This window comes from Peromyscus californicus, unplaced genomic scaffold (assembly GCF_007827085.1).
Source record: "Peromyscus californicus insignis strain IS unplaced genomic scaffold, ASM782708v3 Scaffold_8__1_contigs__length_139910024, whole genome shotgun sequence".
NCBI lineage: Eukaryota > Metazoa > Chordata > Mammalia > Rodentia > Cricetidae > Peromyscus > Peromyscus californicus.
The window spans coordinates 125,921,963-125,944,136 of record NW_026294606.1 but is presented as its reverse complement, the minus strand read 5'-3'; the positions used below and the strand labels follow the sequence as shown (position 1 = coordinate 125,944,136).

At 39.9% G+C, this 22,174-nt stretch overlaps 1 protein-coding gene across 1 annotated transcript in view; it reads right to left on the bottom strand.

Moving 5' to 3' along the window:
• Positions 1-22,174, bottom strand: part of Itfg1 (integrin alpha FG-GAP repeat containing 1) — a 148,561-nt gene that overhangs the window by 93,911 nt on the left and 32,476 nt on the right. The window contains exon 6 of the mRNA XM_052729033.1: positions 20,828-20,922. Coding sequence (XP_052584993.1) covers positions 20,828-20,922 — 95 coding nt within the window. The remainder of the gene's footprint in view (positions 1-20,827; positions 20,923-22,174) is intronic.

Here is a 22,174-nt window from a genome sequence, read left to right as displayed (position 1 = left end):
CAAGGCAGCTTGGAGGCAGGCAGGAAATCCAAGCAGATATACAGAGAGAAGAAAGGAGAGGAGGGGGAGCTGCCAGCCACTGCCCAAGAAGCAAGGGGTCAGCAGACCAGTAATGTCATGGCCACATGGCAAAACATAGATTAATAGAAATGGGTTAATTTAAGATAAAAGAGCTAGCTAGGAAGAAGCCTGCCATAAGCCATACAGTTTGTAAATAATATTAAGCCTCTGAATGATTATTTTATAAGCAGCTGCAGGCCTGAGGGCCAGGTGGGACCAGAGAAACCTTCTGGCTACATTTGGTGCCCAACGTGGGGCACAAACCCATGACCCTGAGATTAAGAGTCTCATGCTCTACTGACTGACGCAAGATGTCAGCAGACCTTAGGTAATGCCACGGCCACATGGCATTTTATAGATTAATAAAAATGTTTTAAGTTATAAGAGCTAGCTAGCAAGAAGCCTGCAATAGACCATGCAATTAGTAATTAATATTAAGCCTCTGAACTATTATTTTATAAGTTGCTGAGGGACTGTGGGGCCACAGGGCCTAAGCAGGACCAGAGAAAACTTTCGACTACAGTCATGGGACTGTCTTCTGTCAAATCTGGCAGTCTCATTTGGGAATCAGGATTGAGCACTAATATCCTTGGAGTTGTTTCAATACAAACATGTATACATGTACATATTCATCCATCTTTTCATTTTTCAAGAACTATTCACTGAGTGCTTAAATTTTTAATTAAAATTATTGTTTTTGAGAGAGTCTCACTAAGTAGCCCAGGCTGGCCATAAACTTAGTGATCTCCTGAGCATTATGAACAACCAAACCTGGCTGCGTGCATAAACATTTGCTCCTGCATTTTTACATATGAAGAGGGAAAACATGTCATGTGAAGGAGAAAAGCAAAGCAGAGAGATTGGATACAAAGGGTCAGCTGGGTGAGTGTGTTTGGAACTTTAATAAGGCTCACTTAGAAAATGCCACTGAAGAAGAATTAAAGAGGAAAGGGGCATGGGCTGCATGGATGTCTACTTGGAGAATGTTCTGCAAAAGCTTTAGCAGTGTCAAAGCAGATGTGAAGGTGTGCCCATAGGAAAAATGCTACCTAGGTGTGTGTGGCTGGGTCAAGGTAAAGTAGCACAGACATCAGGGGTCACCCTGCTGGCCACACTAGGGACTCAGCTTCACACAATAGAGTTGGAAGTGCAAAAAGCACACAAGTTTTGAGATGTAAAAGTCTGCACTGCCAGTGATTAGCTGTATGATCTATTGGCCTCTGCTCTATACTCAGTTAATTTGTCAATTTGTTTCCACTAAATTGATTTTTGGTCTAACAGCAAAGACAGAAATGGGTTATTTACATGGAGTGTTTAACAGTGCTCTATATCAAGGTGTTGCTTAAGCCTTTGTCTCCTTGAGGTACTGCACCCAATTCAACCAGAAACTATTCAACAACTTGAACATAGAAGGAAGTTCGTAGGCTAGTTGGCCTGGATTATGCAGCATGGCTTTGCTTTTCTCTTCATGTGGCATGTTTTCCTTCTATATATGTAAAAGTGCAGGAGCAAATGTTTAAGCACTCAGCCAGGTGTGGCGGTTCATAGTGCTCAGGAGGCTGGGGCAGAAGAATCAAGAATTGATGGCCAACCTGAGCTACTCAGTGAGACTGTCTCAAAAACAATGGATTTAATTAAAACTACTGAGACTCTACTTCAAAAAGGTGGAAGACTACACATACACATAAGCCTTTAACATTTTAAAGGTTAAGGCATTAACACAAACCTGTGAATTATGAGTGAAAACAATTAAGAATCATAGAAGAGCCGGGACAGGCACTAAAACAACACAGAGAAACCCTGTGGAGAGAGCTGGGCATGGTGGTGCACACCTTTAATTCCACACTCACGAGGCGGAGGCAGGCGGATTTCTTTGAGTTCTATGCCAGCCTGTCTACAGAGCAAGTTCCAGGACTGACATGGCAACACAGAAAAACCTGTCCTGGGGAATTTAAACAAACAAACAAACAAACAAACAAAAAAGAATCACAGGGGAAACCATTGTGTTGCAGTAGTAAAATGTGTTATTCTATGTACTATGCTAAAAGAGGAGAGTCTCTTATTTCTGTATCTAAGGATACCAAATAGTATTTTAAAATGTAATTTTCTTTTTTGGAGTTGAATTATCAATGAAAATAGTCAACTCTGAAATGTCAAAAAAGCTGCTTCAGAAGCTTATGTGTTGTCAACAGTATGTATCCTAGAGATCAGATGAAGAACATATCTATATTCAGAAGCAGATGTGAAGAAATACCAAACCATGAAATACAATATACTACTAAATGTATCAGTCTCTTGGTAAAGAGAAACTGACTAATGTTTTAGTATCTGATGACTCAGTTACCCAAAGAATATTCACGTTTATTTAGCAGCAGCAGCAAAGGCTCAATTGTCACTTTTCATTCTCTTAAGTATTTTGGGGTGGGAGCAGGGAGAGGGAGGAAAGGCTACATTTGCCTTTGCAGCTCCCCAGAGCACAGGCATTGCTAACTGCCCAAACAAGGTAAGTACAGCTATTAGCTGTTGTCCTAAGTGCAACTGCTACCTTCCCGAAGGGCACCACCAAGGTGGAAGGAAGCAGGGGAGGTGGGGGTGGGGCAGCAAAGGAGGCAAGATTAAAAGGCTGTCACATATCTGGAGAAGAAAGAAGACTCAAATTCAAACTGTGACTGAAGTGAAGGAAAAGTTTAGTGAGTATAAGAAAATAAATGAAGGGCTTTATAGTATAATGAGGGATGGCTTCCCAACAGAGGTTATAATTGTTTTTCTTGGGGACAGACTATAGTTGGCTGGATATTCCTAGGATTAGAGTGTTTGCATCTAGGAACATCAGGTAAGATAAGTATATTTGTAAAATGCTTCTAGAATGGACAGAAGAAACGAAGACAGGAGGAGGAAGGGTGATAATAAAGCAGTAAGAGAAGTTAGTGAACCAGAGAGCCCAATGAGGTCCAAAAAGTGTAGCAAGCAAGACACATTAGCAGACAGTCATTGGATATTAAGTTTTCCAGTACCCACAAGGCACAGGGAATGAACTCAGATAGCTGAGGTGGGAGGTAACAGTGTTGGGCTAGGGCATCTCTGTGGATTCTGAAATAACTTGAAATAACACAACAGTTACATAGTTATGCAGGAAGTTACGTCTCCAGAGAACTAGCAAATTTATAGATATGAGAAAGAAGACAGTCGTATAGCTAGAAGGCAGAAAACAGCAAGGAAATTTGTACAATCAGTGCTAAGAATTAAAGATGTTTCAGAATATGAGTTGTGGCCTATTCTATTTGACCCAGAAGGATGCTTCCTTTAATTGTGAAGGAAACACTGTAGAAAGAAGAAAGAATGCAGCTGAGAATGTTGATCACTGGCCTACAAGTGATAAGACAGAGCGGAAGTACAGAAGAGAGTGCGGGGATGAGCAAGGGTAAAATGCGGAATTGACAGAACTCCAGTGCATGGTTCCCCGCATCAGGGAACAAGTCAGGAGCCAAGGAAGCAAAGAGAAAACAGGAACAAATCGGACACAAACAGCATCTCAGATGAAGCTTGATAGTCCACCTGACAGTACTAGCTCTCAGCGGGCCTCTTTTGCCTTCTATGGGATCCTGGGAAATGTCTAAAGACATTTTTGGTTGCTACTGGTATTTAAAAGGTAGAAGTTGGAGTTGGCAATTGCTGCCAAACCCAATGACCTGAGTTCAGTCCCTGGGATCCACATGATAGAAGGAAAGAAATGACCTCTACAAGTTGTCCTCTGACTTCACAGCTCACTCCACACAAAATAAATACATGAATCAAACATTTTGAAAAAGAAAGTAAAAGATAAGGATGCTGCCAAACATCTTACAATGCACAGGCAGCATCATATGCTAATGATCCTACTCAAACTGTCAACAGCGCCATATTAAAGATCAAGGCAGAGGAAGGAGCAAGGACAGAATGAGGAAAACTAGAGAGTATTCAAGAAAAAGTGGAGCCTGGTTCGGTGGACACATTCGATACTAGCAGAGAACAAGAGACAGTAAGACAGCCAGGGAATAAGAACAGATGCTGGTAAAGGAACTAGAGCCTCTCAGGACACTGAAAGGAGTCACTCATGTTTTTGAGCAAATGAATGTCATAAAACCACTGAGCGGAAAGGCTTTACAGATAACTGGAGAGTTGATAATCTGATCTTTTCTGTTTATAAGTACTTTTAAACATAATTTTAATCAGCCTTTAATGCTCAATTGAAGTCTCATTTCCTTAACTGAATTGTAAGGCCATGTGATAGACAGTGGACCAGGTATACACAGTAGTCAGGCATCAAATTCAGATTTTAAGACAGATCTCTTTGAAGTAATTATTGTGTACATTTGAGAATACAATATGATACCAATCATAAATAATGATAAGATGGTTATAGTGAAACCCGTTGATGTCTATCTCAATAAGTTTCCCATTTCTTTATGGCAAAGACATCTATAATGTATTCATTTCTAGCTGTGGTCTCCATGTCATGTGATAATCATGCAGCCTCCACAAAACTGCTACTCTGTACCCTCTGACTTGTGCCTCCATATTTCTTTCCTCCTACCTTACCTATGGTAAATATTTTAATCTTACTCTCTCTCTCTCTCTCTCTCTCTCTCTCTCTCTCTCTCTCTCTCTCTCTCTGTGTACATGTGTGCATGTATGTGTGTACATATAAAAGACATTTTCACATTGTACTGGTTAGCTTTAATTGTCAACTTGGCACACCTTAGAATCATAAGAGAAGAGAATCCCAACTGAGGGATTACTTAGATGAGACTGGTGTACAAGCATGTCTTCGGGTGACTATCTGATGGTTAACTGATATAAAAAGACCCACCCTGATATGGGCTGCACCATTTCATGTGCTAGGCCCTGAATTGTGGAAGAGCAAAGAAAGTTAGCTGAGCTAAGAGTGAGCCAACAGGTACAGCAGGCTTTAGTAGGTCTCTGCTCTGGACTGTGGATATGATGCGACTGGAAGCTTAGCAGAGTTCATGCCTTGACTTCCCTTAAGGATGGACTGTAACCTGCAATTGTAAACCAAACAAACCCATTCTCCCCAACTGGCTCTTTGTCAGAGTATTTTACCATAGAACACACATACAAGCACACACATATACACATACTTACATACTCACTCATGCACAGGTATATACACACATACCTGTCAGATTAAACTCATTCTTGCACAGGTAAGTACACACATACCCGTCAGATTAAATATTTTACTTTAAAACTATTTCTCATGTAAGTTAGATTAAAAAATTATTTTCTGTATCTGGTTTACTTAGTTTAGTATGATGTCTTTAAGCCCATCTGTGTTGTGCCAAATGACCAGATCTCCCTTTTTTAAAGTCTGAAAAATATTCCACTACATGTATGCACACTCACTCTACACACACAACTCTCCTAATTCACAATATCTTTCTCTACTCATGTGTTGATGGACATCTCCAGTCAGTTCCATATCCTGCCTGTTATAACTGATGTTACAATGAAATTAACAGTACAGATATCTTTTTGACATGGTGATTTCATCCTAGAGATGACTAGGTTATACAGCAATTCTATTTTTACTGTTACAATAAATTTCCATACTTTTAAAAAAAATTATGACTATACCAATCTACATTCCTATCAACAGCATAAATTCTCTATGTCTTTGATGATTAGTCATACTGATGGCCTTGTCTTATACCTGTTGGCTATTTTATATTGTATTTTCATGTTATATTCTTTTGCAAATATTTGCAAATATTCTTCCAATCCACAAACTGTTTTTTTATTTAAATAACTTATCATGTAACCTTTCAAATTCTGAAAACAGAGAAAATATGGAAGTCTAATTTCCCCTCTCATTCCCAGTGTTTATGAAGAAATACAAGAATGATATGGTAAGAAGCATGAGATAGAAAATGAAAAGGAAGAAAGAGGGTCTGAACTGATGAAAGAGATATCCTGATGAAAGTTGCTCCTGAAATACTGAGCGTGCACTATGCTGCTAGCTATAGGAAATGTTCATACAAGTCAAGCCTGCGGCACTGCCCTTCTGCAGTCTCTTTAAGCCTTCTTCAGGAACAGCTCAGGCTTAGCCAGCACCAGCGTTTAGCTGTTCTGTAAGCTGGCTTGGCTCACTTCAGTTAGCAGTTACTTTCTGTAATGACGGAGATTTATAAAAGCCTAAATATAATTGAGGCAATCTGCTCCTAAGAAGAGAATATTAAGTTGCCTTTTCTGTTCTGCTCCCTGAAAATATATGAAGCCAGCAGATAAGACCACAAAGGCAGTAACATCCCCAGATGAATCAGATCCTTTCTGACAGCGGAAGAATTTGATCTGCTGGCAGGATTCCATTTGGAATGATAACCACAATGGCAAAGTGTCATTTATTCTTCTTCCAGGGTACTAAATGGAGCCCTGGTGACATTAGAGAGCTAATACAACTTCAACATTCCTATTTATGCTCAGGTAAAGCTTATTCATCAGATAATGCTCCAGTGAACATTTATCGGAAAGAGAAGGCCAGCTCTCCACATTACATGCATGGATTAGGCTCATACAACCCACAATGGCAAACATTTTCTATCTGTGAGGAACTAGGCAGAGCTCTTGTTGCACTTCCATATCTGAGAGCAATGGACTGCAGAGAGTCAAAGAATTAGTACCAAGACACAGATAAATCAACTGATACCGCCAGTTAATGGGTAATAAATTCAGTGAAAATGAGATAAAAGTACAAATGAAGAAATACTTTTAGATGAATTTTAGCCAGGTGTGATGGCTCATGTTATAATCCCAGCATCTAAAAAGCTGAGGTAGTTGGATTGGTACAAGTCCAGGGCCACCTAAGATAGTATGAAATACTGCTTCAACAAACAAAAGAAATTTAAAGAACCTGAGAAGGCCAGGCAAATACCAGCACAGGCTCTTAATAACCCAGTTGAGAACTAGGCCTCAGTTCATGCCTCTTGAAACTGGACAGGCAGTTTCTGAGGAAGCCACGAGCAAAGGACAATCAATAGCCAATGCCCCCCTTCATCCCCATCCCTTGACAGCAATGACAAGGGGAGGCCTAAGGGAGTCCCCATCGTAGCTCAAGGTAATAACTAAATAAGGACAGAGCCTAGGACTTGTCCAAGCTTGCCCCCAAATGGAAAAACTGTTGCCTTAACCAGCTCTTGCTAGTCCTAACCAATCAGGAACATACTAATATGACTGCTACTCGTGTAAGCAAATCATAGATAGAAATGACTTAACTGCCTTAGAATTCCTTTAGTTGAATATAAAAGAAGCCTGTGAGCTTCTCTCAGAGGTAGGGTGAGGAGGGGTGAGTTTGGGTGGGAGAGTAGGGGGGATGTTGCCATTTTGCCTTTGTGTCAGATGTATGGCCCCAGCTTGCTGGTACCTTTATTCTTGAGATAATAAACGCTGTTGTTAATTGCATATGTGGATGGTGGTCTTTTCTGGGACTTCTCTAGGACCCTAACAAACCCTAACACTATAAAATAGAATTTCAGAGAGCAATTTTTAAATTTCCTTCTTTAATAATGCTTAATGAGCGGCTGGACAGATGGCTCAGTGGTTAAAAAGACTTGCTGCTCTCGCAGAGAACCCAGCTTCAGTTCCCAGCATCACATGTAAGTTCACAACTGTTACTCAGGTTCCAGAAGATCTGGCACCCTACCCTCTGGCCTCTGCATGCACTGCATATACATGGTGAACATACAAACACACAGGCAAAACACTCATGCACATAAAATAAAAAATAAGGAAACTAGAGAAATGGCTCAGTGATTAAGAGGGCTTCCTGCTTTTTCAAAGGACCTGAGTTCAGTTCCCAGCACCCATATCGGATGGCTCACAACTACCATAAGTCCAAAATCAGGGGATAGGACACCCTCTTCTGGCTTCCACAGGCACCATACACACAAATAAAAATAAACTTAAACAGAATAATTAAAAAAAAAAAAGAACACTTTCATGGTGGGGTACAGCTCAGTGGTAGAGTGCTTGCTTGGGATGCACGAGGCCCTGAGTCCATCCCAGCATTAAACACCACCACCATCACCAACACCACCAACAAATAAAAACAAAAGGAAGGAAGGAAGCAAAGTGTGTAGCCCACACTGGAATTATCATCCCTCAGATGGCTGAGGCAGGAGGATCATTAATTAAAGATGGCTGATGCAGGAGGATCATTAATTGAAGGCCACCCTAGGATACATGGCAAGACCCTGTCCCAAACCAGGCCTTATATTCTTGAAAAGAAAAAAGAAAAAAAATAATACTCGAGCATACCTTTAGAGTAAGTAGTTTCCATGAGGGAAAATACAGAAATTGAATATTATTTTCTGTCTGTTATTCACTACAATACACTCTTCATATCATGCAGCAAACATGATTTATAAGTTGCATTTTAAATAAATTATAGCTAGTTTTGTGGTTTCCTTTAGTAAGTAAAGACTTTGTTTCATGTCATATGGTAATTACATTTTTGTCCAACTGGGAATTCATGGGTTCCCATATTTTATTATTACTCAATAGTAGCCAAGAAGTCTCTATCAGTAGAACTACATATACTTCTCGAAGTTTGCATGCTTTCATTGACAAAACAAGCACAGTAAAACCAGCATGACGTTCTGGTTCTATCTACCCCATACACTTCTGATATAGTTGGCAATATGGAGGACACTGGGTATGTTTATCCTTCAAGTTCAGCACTGTTAACATTCCCACCCACTCATTTATTTATTGATTCACTTATTTATTCATTCATTCATTTACTTTATTTATTTATTTATTTACTTATGGTTTTTCGAGATAGGGTTTCTCTGTGTAGCCCTAGCTCTCCTGGAATTCGCTTTGTAGACCAGACTGGAACTCACATAGATCTGCCTGCCTCTGCCTCTTGAGTGCTGGAATTAAAGACATGTGTAATCACTACCCAGCTATCACTCTCACTTTACAAGATGAATTTGCCCATGAATGTATTATTAGCCCTCTTCTGACCTTGAGCACCAGACATGTATGTGGTGCACATACATATACTCTTACACAATACATATAAAATAAATAAATAAGTATTTAAAAAGACATATTGTAATTGAGCATTTGAAGTAGAAAGCCAAGGTGTGCCTATGGGGAAAGATTCTTGACAGCTTTAAGTTGGCTTCACAATGTGAACAAAAGAATTTCATTATAAAAACTTATTCCATATATAAGGATTAAGTAAGTAACACACATAAAATGCTTACGATAGGGTCATCATGCTTTTCTGAATGCCAAAATCATGATGGTTAATATTTAGTCCTGACTGTATTTGTTTTATTCACTGTTCTATTGTTGTGAAGAGATGCCATTACCAAGGCAACTCTTATAAGAGAAAGCAGTTAATTGGGGGCTTGCTTACATTTTCAGAGGTGTAGTCCATTATTATCATAGTGGGGAGCTTAGCATAGTGGGCATGCAGGCAGACATGATGCTGGAGCAGTAGCTAAGAGTTCTGCATCTGGATTTGTAGACACACACACACACACACACACACACACACACACACGGGGTAGGGGTGGGACAGAGGAAGAGCGGAAGGCAGACAGGTTACCATTGTAGATCAAAGGGTTGGTGTTTACTTCTCTCCTCTGGTAGCACGTACCTTCTAATACCATGGACACATGAGAGGAAGAGGGAGAGGGAGAGGGAGAAAGAGAGACTGGAACACTGGGTCTGGCATAGGCTTTTGAAACCTTAAAGCCCATTACCACTGACACATCTACTCCTCCTAATTCTTCTCAAATAGTACAACTCCCTGGTGAATAAGAAGTCAAACATATGGGGTCTTTCTTTTTCAAACCACCAAAGCATTTAAGAGAAAGACTAAAAAGACACTAATAAATTAAATGCTTTGGTAGACCTTTATTTCTAGATAAATTAGTCACTATAATACTGCTATAAAGTTAGCTGTTACATCTTTAAATAGCAGGTTATAATCCATATAACCTCAAAGGTTAAGTATAGAATAAGGGACTAGTGTGGAGGGATGGATTTCCCTAGGAAAGGGAACTAGAATAGATAGTTATGGATGGATGGGGGTTGCTGGGGGACTAGAACAGAAGGATCAAACAGGAAGGGGGAAGGAAGAGGAGGTAAGGAAAGGAATACGGGGAGGGATAGCTAAAATTAAGAGCCATTAGAGGGCTTGTATGGAAACCAAATACAGTAGAAGCTTCTTAAAATACACAGATACATGAGAGAAACTGAAATGGAATCACCAAATAATGGGGGAGACAAAGCCTTAATTAGACATCTCTCATCACTAAATGAAATCTTCAGTTCCGGGAATAGGTTATATCTAGTCGAGTTGTTGGCCAAAGGGCTCCATGGACAACCCTAACCAATGTGGCATTGCACCAAGGCTATTGATTGCTCTCCACAAACTAATGGTAAGACCCTATTGCTGAAGACAACACCTGTATTACTCAGTGAACATGGAGAAGTCAAGCTGGTGCCTACCTAGAGCCTTCACCCCTACTGACTTGTGTTCCTGGTATTAGAAGGCACTCTGTACGCTACCAGAGAAGAAAGTAAACACGAACCCATCTACAAACCCTTTGACCTACAATAGTAACCAACCTGCAAGATACACTGATGCAATAGCAGCACAAGAGTTGTGAATAATCAGCCAATATCTGGTTAGATTTAAGAACCATTTCATGAGATGAAACCCATGCCCGACACTGCTGGAGTGGCCAAGAACCTGAGACTAGCTAGGTCAGGAACCACAGGGAACTCCAGCTATAGTTCTGTTTAAGGAACAGAGCAATACAATGATTCCTAATGGCAGACTGCTACATTCATACATCAGTGCCTTGCTCAACCATCATCACAGAAGTTTCTTCCTGCAGTCAATGGAAACAAATGCAGGGAACCATAATGGAACAAGTGCAGAGAGTGAGAGACCTTGGGACACTCAGTCCTAAATGGGATGTTCCCATCAAATCCCTCTCCTTAGGACTCAGGAAACTAGTCACAAGAGGGGCAGAAAGATCCTTAGTGTAGAGGGGCTGAAGACCACCAAGGACACTCAGTCCTAAATGGGATGTTCCCATCAAATCCCTCTCCTTAGGACTCAGGAAACTAGTCACAAGAGGGGCAGAAAGATCCTTAGTGTAGAGGGGCTGAAGACCACCAAGGAAACAAGGCCTTCTAAACACCTCAGGATTGACACGCCTGACTCGAGAGACAGCACACAGCTTCCCTGCATGCGCCTGAGCCCGATGCCTGAGTCAGTGCTGAGAGGGCAAGCGTTTCTTGAGCTCTTTCTTTGGCTCTTTTTCTCCTGGTAGTTGGTTGCCTTCATCTTATTCTGGTCTGTTTGTTCTTATTTTATTGTTATTTTTAGATGACTGTATGTATTCTAATGAGAGAGAAGAGAGAGGAGAGAGGAGAGAGGAGAGGAGAGAGGAGAGAGGAGAGAGAGAGAGAGAGAGAGAGAGAGAGAGAGAGAGAGAGAGAGAGAGAGAGAGAGAGAGAGAGGAGAGAGAGAGAGAAGAGAGAGAGAGAAGAGAGAGAGAGAGAAGAGAGAGAAAGGGTGTGGTTTGGGGTGTGTGGAGGGTCAGGGAAGATCTGGGAGAGGAGTTGGGGGAGGAGAAAACCATTATCAAAATATTTTCAATAAAAAATACTGCCACAAAAGAATAATATCTCTACAGAATTTCTCCCTAACATGTTTAGTAAAAAACATCTGTAGGCATTAGGAATGTCATAACATACCTGTAATAAAGCATCCTCTATTTCTTTGTTTCCCTGGTGTGCCATCTTTACCAAAGAACATAAGTAATAATAATAGAAACAACAGCAGCTGTTAGTAAACAGGTCTCTTCATTTTTGCTGATAAAGATCACCTATTATTTAGAACAGAATTGGAGTCATTTCAAACAGAATGTATTTCACAGTGGATCAGATGGTCACCTTGTCAGAGAAGCTTAATTTGTATAAAAAAAGAATAACAAATATAAAAAAGATTCTCATCATTTTTAATATCTGCTTAAATAGGACTAACATAGTCAAACTTTCTAAGCTTTTCTTATATATTTCTGAGAAATCCTTTCTGAATGTTTAACCTGGTACAGTGATGCATACCTGTGGTCCAGCATGAGGGAAGAAAGGCAGGAGCATCTTTACAACATGAAGGCCAAGCTAGGGGACAATGAGACCCTATCTCAAAATACCATACCACACAGCACACCACAGCACAGCATATCATACCACACCCAAACCAAAAACCACACAAAACTTAACCCGACCAAAACCAAACAACAACAACAAAAAGCAATGTTTGGACTTCTGCAAATATGCAGAAATTTTTATCAAGAATTCCCTTTGTTATCTTTTAAATCTGCAGGTTAAAGATGTCTCTCAGTTCGGAATAGACTGGGCAGTTGAAAATGCAATATGCTAGCCCTGTTTAGGTACCATCTGCTGCCAAAGTGTGACCATTCATTCAACAGATACCCATTGAATCCCCATTTGGTGCTATGATCTGCTCTAGCCACCTGAGAAGTGACATAGAACAGGACAACCAAAAATCTGCCTTCATCAAGTTTAATCTTCTAGTATGGAATGACACAGCAAAGACCATGAATACATGACATTTTAGCAGGTGATAGGACTCTGGAGAAAAACGTATACAGAACTCGGGCCAAGGAGAGTACTCAAAGCAGGATTCTGAATACAGCAGGAATAACTGAAATTTAACACAATCTCAATAAAGTATTAGGGAGATAAATTTGGAGAAGTAACTGAAACTGCACAACTCACTGAACACTTGTCCCAAGTGTGTGTGTGTGTGTGTGTGTGTGTGTGTGTGTGTGTGTGTGTGTGTGTGTCTGTGTGTGTGTGTGTGTCTGTGTGTGCGTTTGGGCAGGGTACAGCTCAGTTGACAGTGTGTCTGACTGAGGCCCTACATTCAATCACAAGTCTGGGCAGGGCACTGGGGGAAGGAGGGCAGGGTAAAGGTAGAGGGACCGAAGACAGCAAGTTAGGGACAGACATGGCCAGTTCAACCATGAGGCAATACAGGCCAGGAGACAATTTACATGAACTTTTTATATGAACATTTAGAGAACTTTCCTAGTTCTTGAAATGATGTGGAGTCCCTGGAACATTTTGAAAAGAGTGCCATGACTTGATTCATACTTTTAATTGGACTGCAGTCATTTGTGAAAAGCAGCCATAGAAGGGGTGGGAGGAGGAGGAATGAGTATCTGTTACTGGGATAAATCAGAGGAGAAAGATGGGGCCTTGGGCCTGGCTGGGTACCATCGAGGCAGTTAGTAGGGACCAGATTGTGTAACTTTAAATGCAGAATGAACAGAATTTCCTAACGGTCTTAGTATTAGGTTTATAGAAAAAGGCAGCTAACATGACTTCAATGTTCTGTCACAGAAGGTAGAACTACAGAGCTGCTGTTAATGAGATGGGAAAGTTAGGGCATGCAGGTTTAGGAGGAAAGATCAGGGATGGAATTTGAGAAACAGAGCCTGCAGTGTATATCAGACACACACAGAGGTAGAGGTGGCTCATAGGCAGATGTAGATGAGGTGTGAACCCATAGAATTTGGAGATTTATCAGTTTCTTATCTCGGCATGGAATGATTAATATGTAGATGATGTTTAAAGCATGGGAATATCAACTATGTAAAAGTAAAGAATAAAGAGATTGTATGCTTGGGCCAGAAATGCTGTTGCGTTTTAAAATATCTGAGCTATAAATTAGCACATTCGAAGTGTCAAGTTTAAGTTTCTGAAGATAGAGTAAGTGGAGTGGTACCTTCTGACAATAAGCTGCTTCTCAAGCTATATGGCCAAACTGATAATGCATGTTTGCTTGTATGTATATACATCCATTGCCTCAAAGATTTTCATTGTAAAATCAAACTCCTAAATCAAGATTATAATGAAAGGTCCATGCAGTGGCCAAGGGCCTAGATTCTAATACTGCTCTTCTGTTTTGAAGGCAGGAGCTAAGCAGATGGCACGCTGATTTCTTTTGCTTGAATAACGTGATATAATAGGGTCCAGGCAAATGATAGCCAGTTCTGCTATGCATGGAGGGATAGGCCATGAGACTAGAAGCTGGACTTGATTTTTCTTGAGAAATCTTATTTTATCTTATTGAATTGATGGAATGATCAGAATGACAAGATCAGATTATAACATACAATGATTCAGTGTTTTAAATCATTTGAATTCATGAGTCTATTTATGAAGCTATAGTAGACATGAATCAGAATTGTCAGTGGTTATGAATTAAGTTCCTTATATTGACAGAATAATGGAACTTTAAATAAAAGAGAGATTATGAAAAGTGAGCAGCCTATAAGGAAAAACAGCAATCCATACAGGAAGTCACAGAAATTGTTAATTCACTTAGGGAAAAACATCTATTACAATAATAAGATGATGATAATCTGAGATATGCATGTCAAAATCATGATAAAATAATCTATTTTTATCTACCAAATTGGCAATAATTCAACAAAGGTAACAGCAATAGCAAAGGTGGGAACCTGAATTCACGTGAGTTTTGCTGCAGGGCAACATGGCAGCATTTGCCCACTTGGAAATGCTCATACTTGTTTACCATGCATTTCATTTTCAGGACCTCGTATTGAGGAACATGTGAGAAGTGTGGACAAAGCAAGGCACTAGAGCAATATGCAATCAATACATAGCCACAAGTTGCAAACATTTGTTCTGAAAAGGATTAGTTAGGTAAACATGCTATAATAATACAGTGGATAAGAGTCTTAAAAACAAAATATTTTCTGGTAATTTTTTAATAAACAAAAGTAATTAAAAAGAAAACCTATTATTTATTATTGAGAATTCACTTCCCATATTTCATGCCTTGTCTACCACAGAAGTTCAGTTTATATATGAAAAATTTCAAGAATGTACTCCTTGTAAAGATGTTATACCTTACAGAATGAGGGTACTGCAGACAATGAGACTATATATCCTACCATTTGAAGACTGTTCATTGACTTTTAGACTCACTGTGAACTGCTACTATCCCCCTTTTATTACACAATACTTTGTAATCAATATGCATTTATTTCACTCGCCATTCATTAAACTAGACTTACGAGCTTTTCCCAATAAACTAAAACTTTGATGGCTGAAAGTACTTTGTACCATCACTGCATCTCCTATAGACTTTATAAGGAAAAGGTACCAATATATGTTTGCTAAAGTATTTCATGAGCAGAAATAGGTTTTTGAATAAAATATAACACTAATAATTATGAGTTTTACACTTTCTCATTCATTTTAACTTCCAAAAGATGACTCATTAACAAACATTGCCTTAGTTAGTATAGGGAAAAGGGGCTGGCTAAAGAAACCCATCCTGACCCTGGAGCCCAGAATTAGGGAAAGATGGCTCAGACAAGGCCAATGAAAGAAACACAGTTTGGCTCAGATCAGAGCCATCTCTGCCCCTGGCCAACTGACTTGTGAAACCAATCAATCACAGAGCAGGACAGTAGGATCCTGCCCTAGGGCCAGTGAAAGAAACACAGCCTGTGTTTGGGACCTGAGCCAGAGAAATGAACCAAGGAAACATGCCCTGACTCTGAAACCAATACCAAAGAAACACTCTTGGCCCCTAGAATCAGAGTCACTCAATGAAATGTGCCCTAGCCTTAGAGGTAGTATCAAAAAGCCAAGAAAGGCCAGTGAAAGAAACACAATTTGGCCCTGAAATCAGGGCCATCTCTGCCCCTTACCCACAAAACTGACCAATCCCTGGGCAGAAAAAAACTAACCAATCATGGATTGACTCCCCCCACAGGACATCCTATATAAACTGGCTTGCCTGGTCAGTTGTGAGCTGTTCTCTCCACCCTGGTAGAGGCAGCTACTCTCCTGGACTCCTCCTTCCCAAATAGATCTTTTTCTCACTGGTGCACAGAAGAACCTTGCTGGTACATCCCACAGTGCATTGAGCAAGTGGGGAGCTGAACAGAAGAACCTTGCTAAGACATCCCATAGTGGATTAAGCAAAGGGGAGCTGAACAGAAGAACCTTGCTAAGACATCTCATAGTGGACTGAGCAAGAGAGAGCTGGTAACACTGAGCCAGAGGAGATTATGGCTCTCCTGGAGAGGAGCAAGATTGCTATATCCTGTGGGGAGACCATCCCCCATCACACCAGGTATACCTTGACTTTCCTAAACAGTCAGGATACCCTTCCCTACTGAAGCAGTTCCAGGCCTGACTCTCATGAGAAGTCAGAAAAATTTCCCTTCCAGGGTTGGGCTGCTTCTTTGCAGTTCCAGCCGTCAGAGCTGTGCTAAACAGCTCCAGGTGTCTGGGACACCTTCAGGGCAGAGCTGTTGTTCTGAGCAGCTCAAGGTGTCAGGGATACCTCGCCCTCCAGGGTTGAACTGTCTCCTTGCATTTCAGCCATCAGAGCTGTCCTAAGCAGCTCAAGGTGTTGCCTAACTCCCCAGGTAGTCAGGACACCAAACCCACAGAGCTGCAAAACTCACCTTTTGCAACCAATTTACCTACAGTTAGGGTTACTATTGCTGGATTAAAACACCACAACTTAAAGCAACTTAGGGAGGAAAGGCTTTATTTTGCTTATACTTCTAGTAACAGTTCATCACTGAGGACAGTGAGGGCAGTAACCTCCTGACAGAATATGGAGGCAGGAGCTGATGCAGAGGCTATGGAGTATGGAGGCAGGAGCTGATGTGGAGGCCATGAGGGGTGTTGCTTACTGACTTGTTCCCCATGGCTTGCTCACCCTGCTTTCTTATGAGCACCAGGACCACTAGCCCAGGGTGTCACCATCCACCACAGGCTGGGCCTTCCCCAATTATCAATGAAGAAAATGCCTTATAGGCTCTTGCCTATAGCCCCATTTTATGGAAGCATTTTCTCAATTGTGATTCCCTTCTCTGAGATGAAGCTACCTTGTTTCAAGTTGACATAAAAACTACGTAGTACAGTTTTTACATTTCATACAAAATATTTTCACCCTCTCCTAGTGCTGAGGATTTAACTCAGTGCTTCTTCGTATTTGTAAAGCCATCTGCCACTGAGCCATTCCCTAGCCCACTGTGGTGGTCTGAATAAAAATGGCCACCATAGGCCCATAGGGAGTGGCACTTTCAGGAGGTGTAGCCTTGTTGGAGTGGATGTGGCTTTGTTGGAAGAGACGTGTCACTAGGGGTGGGTTTGAGGTCTCAGATGCTCAAGCAAGACCCAATGTGGCATTCACTTCCAGGCCTGCAGACCCAGATGTAGAAACTCTTAGCTACCTCTCCAGCACCTTGTCTTCCTGCACCCTGTCATGTTTCCTGCTGTGACAATAATGGACTAAACCTCTGAACTGTAAGTCAGCCCCAGTTAAATGTTTTCCTTTATAAGAATTGCCGTGGTCATGGTGTCTCTTCACAGCAATAGAAACTCTAACTAAGACATCCATCAACAGATTATTTAATTCAAAAATCTAATTCCTATGAATCATTTCATAATGAAATTTACATGGCATATTTTGCTGCTTGTATAAAAATTCCCAACAAATTTTAAGAACTCATTTCAATGTAAAATCAATATTATTTAAGAAAATCTAATACTACTTTGCAAGACAAGTCTTTCCTCACAAAGGAATTGTGAGAAAAGAGAGGGACTGTGAGAAAAATGATAGCAAGTAAGCCTGTAACTAAAGGATTTCCTTTTTTTTTTTTTAAAAAAAAAAGAGTGTTTAAGACTGATTTTCTTTTTTTTTTTTTTTTTTTTTGGTTTTCCGAGACAGGGTTTCTCTGTGTAGCTTTGTGCCTTTCCTGGAACTCACTTGGTAGCTCAGGCTGGCCTTGAACTCACGGAGATCCGCCTGGCTCTGCCTCCCGAGTGCTGGGATTAAAGGTGTGCACCACCACTGACTATCATTACAGTACACTCAGAATCTTTCCTGGAAGTTTTGTAAGATTTAGCAAACCAGAGAAGCTACATTAGAAAATTTGCTGTTTCACCAATGCCTTGTTTTTTGATCCAAATGTGCATTCAAGGACCCAGCAAGTTAGAACCATAAAACGCTTAGCAGAACAGGAATCTTTTTTCTTTATTTTAAAGTGGTAAGTTGCAGAGTGTACTTACTTGGGCGCTACACTTTTCTTAACATTGCAAATTATATGTTAACAATGAAAATGTACTAGAAGAATTCAGTTAACAACTAACAAAAGGTTATGAAATCTTATTTCCTTCCTCAAAAAAAGTGTTTCATCATAGAATACTTTTTTTTTGTAAACATTATTGCTTCTATTGTGTGTGTGTGTGTGTGTTGCATGTGCCATGGCAAACATGGGGAGGTCAAAGCAGGAATTGGCAGGGGTCAGTTCTCTTCCTCTCTCACATGGGTCCCTGGGATTGAACTCAGATCATCAGGCTTGGCTGTAGGTGCCTTTAATTACTTTGTTTTCTTGCCAGCCATGGAACACTTGTGGTTTTTGAGACAGTCTGTGTAGCCCAGGCTAGCCTGGAATTTGTTATCTTCCTGCCTTGGCTGAGTGCTAGGGTTATAAGCAAACATTAGCACACCTGGCTACATGATACTTTTAAAAGGAGATATATATACTGTTAGCAGCAGCCACGCCTGATTTAAAAAGTTGCAATTAGTTTCCTGATTTGCAATGTTATTGAAAATTTGGATTATGAGTCTCTGACTGCCCAAAGTTGATGGGATGAGAGAATAAACATCTTTAATCACTTATTTTGCCTGTCTCAACTGTACTTCAGGTGACTAAAGAGATGATGGTAGCAGTTCTTTTTATTAACAGACAATTCCAGCTAATTCTTATATAGAGGTGTGAAAGACATCATGCCACTCCAACTGAAACACGGGCTCTGACAATGACTGCCATGCTGCCTAGAACCATGAGGGGATTATACTGATCTGTGCTCAGTAGCTTGAAAAGACTATTTAGTTTTAGCACTAGCATTGTAACACAGAAAAAAATTACCCATTTTCTTAATGAAGTGAAACACAGACTATGGTCAAGACTCTAAATCTAACTACTGAAACAAAAAGACAGAGTAACACAGTAACACCATGGGGACACATATCTTTTTTTTTTTTTTTTTTTTTGGTTTTTCGAGACAGGGTTTCTCTGTGGAGCTTTGCGCCTTTCCTGGAACTCGCTTTGTACACCAGGCTGGCCTCGAACTCAGAGATCCGCCTGCCTCTGCCTCCCAAGTGCTGGGATTAAAGGCGTGCACCACCACCACCTGGCAGGGACACGTGTCTTAGTTTGGGTTTCTATTGCTATGAAGAGAAACCATGACTACAGCAACTCTTATAAAGGAAAACATTTAATTGGGTGGCTTACAATTCAGGGATTCAGTCTATCATCATCATGGTGAGACACGGTGGCATGCAGGCAGACATGGTGCTGGAGAGGTGGCTGAGAGTTCTCCATCTTGTGCAAGCAACAGAAAGTGAACTAAGATACTGGGAGTGGCTTGACCATATATGAAACCTCAAAGTCCACCTCTGCAGTGACACACTTCCTCCAACAAGGCCATACTTACTCCAACAAAGCCACATCTCCTAATAGTGCCACTCCCTTCGGCGCCATTTTCTTTCAAACCACAACAGACTCAGAAAAGAGATACTTCTGCAAATTGGTAACATTTCTTTGCATGATATTCTGTTTAGCTCCAGATTTTATTTAAAAAAATTTAGGAGTATATAGGTTATTCTGAATAATGACTGCATACTTACTATTAAATTATTAGTATAAAACATTTTGGTTTCAGAATAATCTACTGATGGAGATAAAGGAAACTTTTTCTTGGGGTAGGAGAGATGGCTCAGTTGGTCAAGAGCACTTGCTGCTCTTTCAGAGGATCATGGTTAAGTTCCAGGACCCAACATGGTGGCTTACAATCATTTGAACTCCAGAATCCAGTGCCCTTTTTTGGCCTCATTGGGTACTAGCATGCATGTGGTACACAACATACATGTAGGCAAAACTTTTATATACACTAAATAAAAATAAATAAACCTTTAAAATACTTATATTCTTATTTAGAAGTACATATTAAAGTATTCACAAGTGAAATGATAAGTTTGTGATTTTCTTTAAAGTTTTCTGGGGTGAAGGGACATGTAGGTAGTATACAGATAAAAATTATCTACATATATGTAGCATTTATAATTTTTAAAGCTAGGTAATGGGTAAATGTGTACATATCACAGTATTATATGTTTAAAATTTCCCACAATAAAGAATTTTCAGGCCTGAAGAAGTAGCTCCGTGGTAAATTAGTCAGCAAGTGCAGCACCACAGTCAACAACAGTTCTTAAATGCCCCTTTTCAGTATACAAACGAAATAATTTTCAGCCATTAATTTTATGGTATTTATTAGTAAAAAATTTAAATGTAAAGGGAAAGAAATATTGAGCAACATATGTCCAAATTATCAAAAATTCCTAAACAGTGAAGAATTCAAATTACCAGGTGGTTAATGTGCAACAAAAGCTGTAAGAAGTAAGGTCATATTTATCACACTAAATACTTCCTCTTATTTCCAGGATATTAACCTTTGGCTACTTATTTTACACTGTAACTTTTTAAAAGTTTGATCATAGCATAGTGGGATTAAGAAATGATTTTTAATGTGATATAAAATCCCATCATTCTTAGGCAGATCAAAACAAATGTTTCATTTCTGTACAACTCACCTGCTGTAAAGTCTTCAGTCAGATCAATAAATGCATGAGAGTGTGGATTCCTCATTTTACTTTTAGTAGTCAAGGCAGGATGCCAAGATAAATTTCTAAAATATAAAAAAAAAATTCCTTAGGGAAAGTACCAAGTAAGTATTATACTAAAGCATAAAAATATTGGCAAATGATCAATTAAAATATTTTTCATAGTAATTAAAAATTATTTCATATACTATAAAATCAACATTTTTAATATTTACAGTGTAAAGTCCTTGCTTCTCTCAAAGTCCAAAACATTTTCATTTGAAAAAGAAATTTCAGATGCATTAGTCACTCCCCATTTCCTTCCTTTGGCAACCACTAATTTGGAATTTAGTATTTCCCAACCCAGGCCGCTGCACATAAATGTACACATAACAGATGGCACTTTATATGCAGCTTCTCTAATTTTCAAGTTCATTTACACCGCATGCATCAGAACTGCATTATTAATCTGGGCGTGGTGGCATTTGAGAGGCAGTGGCAGGCAGATTTCTGTGAGTTTAAGGCCAGCCTGTTCTACATAGTGAGTACCAAGCAAGTCAGAGCTATTCAGTTGGACTCTGTTTCAAAAAACCAAAACAATAAATCCTTCTTGTTTAAAAAACAAACAACAACAACAACAAAAAAAAACCCCCAAGATTTCTCTGTGTAGCACTAGCTGTCCTGGAACTCACTCTGTAGATCAGACTGGCCTCAAACCCAGAGATCTGCCTGCCTCTGCCCCTTGAGTGCTGGGATTAAAGGTGTGAGATACCACTGCTCGGCAAACCCTGAATTCTCTTTCAGTGGACTTAACATTCTGCTGTATGGGTTTACAGTTTGTTTACTCAGTCATCCGGTGAGGGACATCTGGTTGCTTCTACTTTTGCTTGTTCATTTTTAAGATTTTTTTTTTTTTGGATGAAATGTTTTCAACTGGAGTGGAATTGCTGGGTTATAATGTTTACTTTTTGAGGAACTATGCAAACTATTTCCCAAGGTGATTTTATTATCTTGTATTACCATCCTGTAGCAGAGAAGGAATGTTTTTACTGCTGAATCTTTGAAAATTTGCCCACCATCCCAGAAGAGTTGCTTTGTGTTTTACTCATGGCTAATGAGCTCAAGCATATTCACATGTTTCTTGACCATTTGTAGTTCTTCACTGGGGAAATAACTGTTCAAATCATCTGCTGATATTTCAATTGTGTCTTTCATTGCTTGGTTACTGATTCATTAGAGTTCTTTGGATATTAGATGTTAGACATCACTGTTTTCCAGTCTCAGGGTGTCTTTCAATTTCTTGATGGTGATCTTAGAAATAAGTTTTTAGTTTTGATG